General features: G+C 47.2%; 1 protein-coding gene across 1 annotated transcript; it reads right to left on the bottom strand.

The window, feature by feature from the left end:
* Window positions 1-9,016: 9,016 nt before the first annotated feature.
* On the bottom strand, window positions 9,017-10,055 carry Ntf3 (neurotrophin 3). Its single transcript, XM_059256909.1, has one exon. It carries the CDS (start codon window positions 10,035-10,037, stop codon window positions 9,261-9,263), a length of 777 nt encoding a protein of 258 aa, XP_059112892.1. The 5' UTR covers window positions 10,038-10,055; the 3' UTR covers window positions 9,017-9,260.
* Window positions 10,056-10,753: the final 698 nt, after the last annotated feature.

Genomic DNA, 10,753 nt, shown 5'->3' on the forward strand with positions numbered 1-10,753 from the left:
CCCCTGTTCCAGATACAGTTTTTGTTGTCCATCAGCGGATAGCAACATCACCATCAGTATTCTACAGGATATGCTGTGTAGAGAACTTGCTTTAGGTAGGTCACATGAGTGCAAGCGCTAGGAGTAGCCTCTGCACCTGCCTGACTCTGGTCCCTGCCCCACAATACCCACCACAGGATCTGAGTCTGTAGGGTCTGCTAGCCATGGACTGAAGACTGCAGGTAGAAAAATCTAGGTCCCTGAAAGGGAACCGAGAGTGAAAAGACAATTGTTGGTAGAGCAGCAGCTCAGTGAGATCTGTTGGGCTCCAGCGAATGCTCTTCTGCCAGCCCTATGGCAGTCTGATGGTTAGTGTTAGCCACAGAATCTAGAATCACCTCAGAGGGAGATGGGCTTCTGGGCCTGTCTGTGAGATTATCTCGACTGCCTTAATTGACATGGGAAGACCTCCCTTGACTGTGGGCAGGGCCATTCTCTCAGCAGGAGATCCTAGACTATACAAAATTGAGAAAGCAGGTGAGACAAGCACGTATGTACGCATTCACTGTCTTCTCCTGATTATGGATGTGAGGTGACCTCTGTTTCAAACTCTTACCACCTTGACTTCCCCACCACAGCGGACTGTACCTTGAATTGTAAGCTAAACTAAAGCCTTTCTCACTTAAGTTGTTTTGATCAGAACACTTTATCACAGGCAATATGGAAGAATAGATTGTTCTAGACCATTTGATACAAAGCCTGGCTTTCGTTTCATATGGGCGGTATGATTTTTGGTTGTGTCGCCTAACTTCTCTGAACTCTAGGTGGCTTAGTAGTTTTGGACTGGCTAGATAGTCGGGCCTTTCTGGTGTGTCCCAGAGCCCACCTGGCTCAAATTACCTTTAGTGCAATCTCAAAGCTCTCCTAGCTGTCTGCATTAGCTCCCAGGACACTTTGTAAGTGAATTGGGAATATTTTTATACTCCTTTTTTCAGGAAAGAAAACTGAAGGTTGTTGAGTACAAATGACTCAATGACAGCCCAAAGAAAATCCCCAAGAGGAGACTTCTTGATGTTTGCCTTAGAGGAAACCTTCGGTGACAGAGGCAGAAACCCAGCTCTGGGTGCGGCCAAGGTCCCCACCTACTCTGCCCGAAGCCCTGCCAGCAGGAGCCCCTAGGCATAGGAATTCTGAGGGTGTGACCCTGCCTATTGCCTGCTCCTGGGGCCTTTCAACATTGGAAGGGGACCAGGAGACCTGCCCTATGGCAGGAAAATGGTTCATTTGCAGAGTGCTCTTCTGCAGAGGAACAGGTTTGACAGGTAGAAGTCCAAGGAAAGGGAGGAACAGAATACTCTCTGTTCACAAAAATCAGTGTCTAAAGTCCCTGACAAAACCTAAAATGTTTCACACAGCTGAAGAAAGGGGAGATGATTCAGAAATCTGGCCCTATTTGCACTTTTATTGTCGAAGTTTGGCTTTTGATTGGTTAAGGATTCTGTGCCTTCATTGGGACCATTAATTACTCATTGGCATGACCCATTTCCCATAGGTAGGCATCCTGACATTGTGTGCCTTGAAGATCAACACTGCTGTCCCCTACAAATTCTCCCTTCTCCCTCTACCCTTTTCCTGCGTTCTAGCCCTTCCAAGAGAAACCATTACCCCTGCCATAGACTCTACAAAGTAAACTTCACGAAGGTGTGGGTCTGACCTGCCCATCTGTGCCACTTCTCTAATTGTATCCCTGAAGGTGGCTGGTACCCCGGAGCTTCTTTAGGAGTTTGGAGGATGGATTAGTGCCCCCCAGCTCAGCATCAGATGCTCTTTGTCTTAGATATGCGAACCTTGGTTACTGTTTTCTTTAGCTACGTTTAAAATTCATTTTCTTCCAATTTGAGGCCCATTTCCAACATTTCACTCAGATGGAAATAAAGGAGTCTCAAATCTTTAGACAGAGAGGGGACAGGGTTGGGTAATAATATATGTATGTAAAATTTCATGAAGAAAACCACTATTTTGTATGATATTTTTAAAAAATAACAACAAAAACCTAAAAATATTTATGGCTAGAAAGGGTCATTGTTATTCTATATCATCTGTCCTAACTCATTATGAGGTCTAAGTAATGAGAGGATAACAAAACCCTCTTTAGAACACCCCAGCTCTGGGGATAAAGTTCTGACTCAAACAGGATGACACACAGTGGCACAGAGCCACACGGGACAACATGGCGAAGAAGGAGTTACACAAATAGCCGTACATCTACACTTTCAGTTGTGCTATGTGAGTTGAAACACAATTCTTGGTCCTGTGAGACTATAAAATGCGGAGAGAAAAGGCTTGACCATAAATAACTTCAGGATATGACAGGAGATGCGCCCTAAGGAAGAGGAGGTTTTTAAACTAAGACCTGGGGGCTGGGGAAATAGTTCAGTCAGGAAAGTACTTGCCATGCGCACACGAGGACTCGGGTTTGATTCTTAGCATCCATGTAAAACACGTGTGTTGCACACTAATAATCCCACTGCTGGAGAGGTGGAGACAGATGGATCCCTGGGGCTCCTTAGCCCTCCAGCCTAACATAATAGGTGAGCCTCAGGTCCTAGGGAGAAACCTTGTCTCGGAAAACAAGGTGGATGTGGTGGTTTGAACAAAAATAGCCTCCATGGGCTCATAGGGAATGGCATTATTTGAAAGGATTAGGAGGAGTGGCCTTGTTAGATTGGTGTGGCCTTGTTGGAGGAAGTTGGAGTGGGCTTTGTGGTTTCAGAAGCTCAAGCCAGGTCCAGTGGTTCTCTCTTCCTGCTGCCTGAAGGATGTAGACTTCTCAGCTATCTCTCCAGCACCATGTCTGCCTGCATGCTGCTGCATGTACTTGGACACACACACATGCATACACACACACACACACACACACACACAGAGAGAGAGAGAGAGAGAGAGAGAGAGAGAGAGAGAGAGAGAGAGAGAGAGAGAAAGAGAGAGAGAGAGAAATGTCTCTCACAGTAGTATACAAAACTGATGTCTTATTCCCATGTCATGACATTTACCTGAGAGTACAGTTACCCTGGGCCTCCCCTTACCCATTCCCTCTTCTCAGTAATCTACCATCACTCTCTGCAACTTCCAAAGCTACACAGTGAATGAGCATCTGGCCATTCGGAAATGGAGGCCTGAGCCACGAATTCCTTGAGGGAGGTGACTCCCACTGTCTGTTTGCTGATGAGCTGATGGCCTTGGCTTTCACTGAACTTAGACTGCACTCATTGGTCCAGGGGGATGTTCAGATGATGCTGGGCTCTTTCCAAGCTGTTTTTCTGTCTTTTTCTTATTTTTCGTTGTTGTCGTTTTTCGTTTCAAACAGGTCAGCAATCAATTTTCCATTGGCTATCCTTACCTTGATGTCCTGTGGGTACCTTAGACTCACTGCTCATGGTCCCTTCATGTTGCCATCCTCTCAAAATAGATTCAGGACCAGATCTGGAAGTGGCATGTTCTTTTTAATGCCTCTGTTGTTTCACCTTCCACATCTAGTTAGTTTCAAATCATGTTGACTGCATCTGTGAACTGTTTCTCTAATCTGGTTTAGTCTCCCTTCCAACTGCCTTCTCTCCCTTCTCCTCACCACAGACCTTCTCTGTGTCATTTGCTGCAAATCACCCAGCTCTCACTCTAGGATGCTGTCACCAAAGTTGTCTTCTCAAAGGCAGGCTGAAGAACCTCTCATCCACTCCTCGTTGCCTGATGAATCGGTGATCTTTCTCTGTGCAGTGATATCCCCTCGGAACATTCTAGAAATGCAAATCCACCAACCCCACCCCAGACCTAATGAATCAGACACTCAGGGATGGGGCCCAAGTCACCAGGATCAGTCTTAACAAGTCCTTCAGGTGATTCTGACATGGGCTCCAGCACCTAAGTAAGCAAACTGTAGAAGCTTTAGACCCTTCCCTCCTGGCCTTGAATTAGCCTATCTCCACCACCCTTTCCCACTTCCCAGAGTCCTAAAACTGTTACAGCAAACCTCTCAGTTCTCCCTACATATGGTACATTCTTGCCCCCTCTACACCTTTGTGTGCTGCTTCTGTCTGGCATACTCACCCTTCTCCTCCTCCCTCCCCCACGGAACTCCAACCCGTCTCTTAGAAGTCATCGCAGAGGTCACATGCCTCAATGAATCCTTCCTTGAAATGTCCTGAGCAGCACGCAGTTGCCCACTTTCTGGCCGCCTGCAGACCATTTGTTGACAACCTAGCTACAACTATTTTTGTCTCTCGATTGGGCTTTGGCCGAGGGAGAGACTTTCTATCAGATAGTCATGGCTGTTTTAAAATAGAGCAAGCTGCTGGCTGAGGCGCGCTCATCATGAGGCGTGGGAATTGTCAAGGCGACTCCACGCTGCCTTCCCTGAGGCCCATCCCTTCCACTCACTACTCTTCCAGGGGAGAAGATACCTCTTGTGAGCACAGAGCATACATCTGGGCAGAGTGCCCACTACCTAGTAGGCATGCCACTTTTTTTTAAAGTATCAAATGAATAAAAATAGATTTCTGCCTTATAAGGGAGCATGGATTACTGGATCTCAAAGTTTGTGTCTAAATAGAAATTCCTGCCTTCTATCTCTTCAGAGTCCCTGGATGGAGGATGGGGGGGGGTCCAGTAAGAGAGCCCCACTTGCTTTCCACTGTACCAAGAAGCCCTGCAGCCAGCAGCCTGCCACTGAGGCTGCCATTCTTCATTGTTAGAAGTCTTTGGAATCCAGCAGGCAGTATTGACCCTATTATCTCCCTGCCTGTGCCAAGCGCACACCCCTCATGCTACCCCACGGAAATTCAGAGGCCAGGGTCTCTAAGGCCTTTAGCGTCGGCTTCACTGATGTCTTATATACTTAGAAGCCCATGCTTCTGAGCCATGGAGATACCTTGGGTTCCTGTCTGCCCTTTCCCACTGATTAGCTGTGTGACCTCAGGAAAGCTGCTTTTGTCAACGAATTCCTCAGCTCAGCTGTACAACTGAGGACAGAACACCAGGGGTGGCTTGAGGATCCATCAACATTCACGCTCAATACTTAGCATGAAGAAAGCACCCAGGAAGTGACATCATTCTTAGTATTTCCCCCTTGACTCCGGTTCCATCTCCGTTTCCATCAGCAGCCCCCAGTACCAGCATCTGCCACTTTCTTTCTAGATTGGAAGATCCACAGTTCTAGATCCTTCTGTCATGGCTCCTAGGAGAACACCTAGTCCTGGCCTGCTTATTTTTCCTGTTTATAAAATTATCACCCATCTACCCTTTCTTGTCTCTTTCTTATGCTCCCCAGCTGGCTGGCAGTTCAGTTTCCTTAAGGTTAAATCTGTGCTTAATAACATTCTGTTTCAAGCACTAATTTCTTTTTAAAAATGCAATACATCAGTAGTTAGGATATCAAAATAGTTTTACACACACACACACACACACACACACACACACACACAGGGGCTGGGGGAGAGAGAGAGAGAGAAAGAGAGAGAGAGGGAATGCGTGCAGGCACCCATAAGACATGCATACCTACTTACTCATCCATCTCCATGTGAATAGTTGTCTAATTCATTAGGCTGTGTTTCACAACTTCCCAATAAACTTTAATGTGTTTTTGCCACAGAGCATTCTGTAATTTAACCCGAAATGTCAGTGACCTGCACAACAGTTCAACCCAGAGAGACTCAGCAGTGGTAATCAGTTCCTTCAAGAAAGGGCATTTGGTGAGACTGAAGAGATGACTCAGCAGATAAGGGTGCTGGCTGCTCTTCCAGAGGTCCTGGGTTCACCCACTTGGTGACCCACATCTTTCTGTAACTCCAGTTCCCAAGGATCTAATGCCTTCTTCTGACCCAGTACCAGGCACCAGGCATGAATGTGCTGTACAGATATACATGCAGGCAAAACACCCATACATACAACATTTTTTAAAAGAAGAAAGAAAGGGCATTTGGTACTCTTGGCATACTTCTTCCCTGCCTCTTTGCCCCTCCAGATTTGGGGTCCCTGAACAGGAACCCCTTGGTTCCATGAGGCTGAACATTGATGCAAAGAAACCCATAGTCCTTCAGAGTGTTCTGACCTGTCAGAGTTCTGCTCTTCAAGGCTGGACCAACCTCCATCCAGAACCAAATCAAAACCTAGGGACTTGAGTCAGGAAAGAAGCATTTGCATTTCAAAGTGTTGTGGAACATGCGTGTACATCAAGTAGGCCACCAGCCCACTGTAACTTGAGAAAGTTATGAGACTGTAACTTGAGAAGAAGTGAGAATAGGGATCTGGAGGAAGAAACTTCCAACTGCAGGAGCTTTCAGATGTATGAGACTTCAGAGAATTCAGATCTTGGCCTAGGAGCCAGGGTCACAGAGTAAGCAGCTGTTGCTGTGGACAGGCTCTTCCTGGGTTTCAGGGCACTCTGGTTGAGGAAGAACCCATAGTGTCCCTGGACAAAGCTGGAGCTTGTGAAGTGAAGTCGGACCTAATTGGAGACCCTCAGCGTTGGCTTTGCATACCCAAGGCTGTCAGAGCTTGAGGCCTGGAGATGCGTCTTCCCGGTGAAGTCATGAGAGTCTTCAGATAGCTGTGAACTGCTTACATAGGCTTCATTCTTGAACACATGTTCAGAGATGTCAGAGATGGTCAACAGCGATGCAAACGGTCTCTCCAGCCTCAGTAGAGAGCATCCACACTGACTAAATGAACGAGGAAGGGCACGTAGACACACATGCACCCACCCAGAGAGAGGAACAGCAAGCAGAGTAATGTAACAAATCCCACACCCCGGGGTCACAACAACATCCTGGAAGAACAGAACACATCCCTTCAGAAGAGCAGTAGGCACAAGTGCTAACCGAATATTGTTGCTCTGTGTGGAGGGTTCGCAATACCTCCCCCATTGTGTCCACGGAGAAGGAGGCTTGGTGAGAGACCTGAAAAAAAGGGAACTTAGCAGGTGCTATCCTAAGGTCCCCTTCCCATTCGGTAGGTGATGGATAAGCCTTAGTAGGTACTCTTCTACCATGAAACTTGTACCAGAATTCTAGAATGAGAGTTTCTGTGCCCACCCTCTCCTCCTTCTCCTCCTCATCACTCACATCTGGACCTCAGTCCTTTAGGTGTCTCCAGAGTGGTGGCTTCCAGCATCTGGGGTGCTACATCTTCATTAGAAACGCTCATGGAGTCCCCACAGTGAGGAGATCTTGAGAGCTGAGCTCTGCTGTTCATCAGACCCACTTTGACTGCCTGCTGGTTTCCCTGCCCTGAACACGGGCAGCGAAGCCCAGGCAACAGCAGGTTTCCATGAGAGAATGGTGCCTCTGGTCCCTTAGCACTGCAGCACTCATGGGAAATGCAGAGCTCTCAGGCTAGAAGAAAGACAGGAGGGAAGGCAGACAATGGGCATCCAGTGTCATCGCTGACATATGAACCTAATTCTCTACTCTGCCAATTCCCTGCAAAAGACTACAGTCAGGTTCAACCTACCTGTTTCCTCACCCTGAGATGACAATGCCTCCCTCAAGTTTTCTTCCTCTCTCCCTTCCTTCCTTCCTTCCTTCCTTCCTTCCTTCCTTCCTTTGACAAATAATGTCAGCCATTTTTGAAATTGTCCAGTGCATTGTGGGGACATAGTACATGTCTTGTTTTCTGCCTTCATAGTTTAGGACGCAGAATTGAGTATAAAATGTTTTTTAACCACAGTTGTTGCTATTTGCTGCATCTGTTTCAAATGCTCATGTCATACAGAGGACCCGTGTTCTCTCTGTACATGTCAGAAGCCTTGTCGAGAGAGTACACACAGTCCTTAAACTGAGGCCGAGCAATCCAGGTCAGAGCAGGCACACAGCAGGGGTTAGGACTGTCACAGAAGCTTCCATATTGGGATGGTAGACCTCTGTACCTCCAGAGTACTTATGCTGCAGCTCCAACAGGATGAACTGTGTCACAGTGGGAACAGGACATCAAGAAACTCTTTGGGGCGGGGCATGACTAATGTCCCTACTCTCACAAGGACCAGAGGTTATCACCACAGTGATCCCTTGCCAGCACTCAGCAGGCATCAAGAAAGTCCTTTTTATTTGCACTGTTTGCTTCTTATGGTTGCATCGATTAACAATGATACAAGGTTGACCACAATGCCCTGGAAAGAAGACGGCAATGGGCAGGCGATGACACTCTCAGAGGCCTACCTCCGGCTACTAAGTTTATAATGGGCACGCCACTGACGCATCACCTGTCCTGGGAGGCTCCATGTGACTGCATCCCCAGGAAACCCAAGCTCTGATAGTCTTCAAACCCTTCACAAGGTCATAGGGGAGGGGCTGGAGTTTGAACTAGGTCTTCCTCCCAAGCCTACCAGTGTACAACTGCTCATGAGCTGGAGGCAGACCGCAGGATCGGCGGGGAAGGCCCTGAGCCGGGAGATTCTGCAGTGAGTACATTTATCTTCTGTGTATGGATTATTCATGAGCCATTTCACTTTGCTCCTGGGTAGATATGTAATTTTCCTGTTACAGTTTGAACCCCAGCACCACACACACACATACACATAAAATCTGTTAGGAATAGTGAGAAAAAAATTTTTCCTCTCTGTCTGAAAGGATGAAAACCACTTACCAAAAGTAAAAACAAAACCAAAGCCAAACGGAAAGAAAAAAAACAAATCCAACCCTTACACAATCCCCAAACAACAAATGTGCTGAAAAGTAAAATTGCCAGGTTCGTTATTATTGGCGCAAACCATGATTCTAATTGGCAGGCCCCAGAGCTGAGAGGAGCAAGTGAGGACCCGGTTGTGAGCTTGCTATCCAGAGGAGAATGCCAAGCCACAGGCTACAAGGTACCTTCTTCAATGGAGGCCATAGTGGTTCTTTTTAATTCATTAATCCAATGTGGAATATACCAGAAGGAGGATAGAACTCTGTTTATACACAACTCTGACATCGTCTGATTTTAAGAAGTTTTACTAAAACCACAGTCACGGCCTTGACAATACTGAATGCAAAATACTGGTGTACACAGGTTTTTACAGAAGGGGTCCCGAGAGCCCGGTCACAAAACAAGGTTAACAGATGGGAGAGGCCTGAGGGAAGGGCAAGCACACGAGAATTTTATTGAGAAAAAAGCTTATATACTGTAAGGGTTGCTGAAGTTTAATAAATAAAGGTCAACTTATAATATATAAAAACAATATAAACATTTATATGCTACATGCATATCATATAATTTAAAGTAATAATTTATATGTAGGGACAGATGCCAATTCATGTTCTTCCGATTTTTCTCGACAAGGCACACACACAGGAAGTGTCTATTCGTATCCAGCGCCAGCCTACGAGTTTGTTGTTTTCTGAGGTCAGTGCTCGGACGTAGGTTTGGGATGTTTTGCACTGAGAGTTCCAGTGTTTGTCATCAATTCCCCTGCAACCGTTTTTAACTGGCCTGGCTTCTTTACATCTTGTTTCATAAAAGTATTGTTTGACAGGGGAGTTGCCGGTTTTGATCTCCCCTAGCACCGTGACCTGGTGTCCCCGAATGTCAATGGCTGAGGACTTGTCGGTCACCCACAGACTCTCACTGTCACACACTGAGTACTCTCCTCGGTGACTCTTATGCTCTGCGTACCGTTTCCGCCGTGATGATGTTCTATTGGCTACCACCGGGTTGCCCACATAATCCTCCATGAGATACAAGGGAGGGGGCTCCAAAGGGGTGCTGTCACTCAGCAGGACCCGGGGTGAATTGTAGCGTCTCTGTTGGCGCAGTAGTTCTGTGTCCGTTGCAATCATTGGCTGGAATTCTGACCTGGTGGACTCTCCCTGCTCCGGTTCTCTGGGGGCTTCTGCTTTGGGCAGGGTGCTCTGGTAATTTTCCTTGACATCTACCATTTGCTTGGAGAGCTTGTTTTTCAAAATATCTGCCTGGATCAGCTTTATAATGAGGGAATTGAGCGAGTCTTCTGGCAAACTCCTTTGATCCATGTTGTTACCTTGGATGCCACGGAGATAAGCGAGAAATATCACATAAAACAAGATGGACATCACCTTGTTCACCTGTAAGATCTGAAAAAGGAAACACAGGTGTTAACAGCTGGCTGGGGGAGTCTGGGTCATTCTGGTATCAGCTGCCTGAGGCTGGCAATCTCTGAGAGTAAAGAGAGGGCACCATCCTTTAAGGAAGCAGAGGAACTCCTCCCTGCTCTTTAGAAGGGGCAGTTTCCCCCCCCCCCCCAGCCCCTGAGAAATGCTGGGAAAGGCACCACACAGGTCTTCCGATGGCTTGTTTCCTAGACTGACAGCACCAGTTGCTTTGACATTAGATGTCTGCATGGTTCCCCAGCCTCCTGCTGTGCACCCATGACATCCTGACAAGTCCCTTGAGCTTGGGAAGACACATATGGTCCACTGTACTGCGGCAGCAGTGAGGACTGCCTCAGTGGACGGCTTGATCAGCTTAGAGCCTTGTAACATTCTCAAGACATGGAATTCTTGTCCCCAGTTCTAGCCTGTAGGGTCTTCAGAGGAACACACTGAGGCTGGGAATTGGGTCTGTTGTTTTTATAGTGTGGCTTCAAAGAGAGGCTCATTCCTGGCCCCTTCTGTCCTTGGAAACAAACACAAGACCACTGGCCACCTGCCGAGAGGGCCTAAGTGTCAAGGTGCTCTGCCAGGCTCTCAGAAGGACATGTGTCACCGGGACACCCCTCAGATCTACCAACCCTAAAAGCCACAGCTCTGAAGCACTTCCTGCAGGAGAC

This window comes from Peromyscus eremicus, chromosome 3, assembly GCF_949786415.1.
Source record: "Peromyscus eremicus chromosome 3, PerEre_H2_v1, whole genome shotgun sequence".
Lineage (NCBI taxonomy): Eukaryota > Metazoa > Chordata > Mammalia > Rodentia > Cricetidae > Peromyscus > Peromyscus eremicus.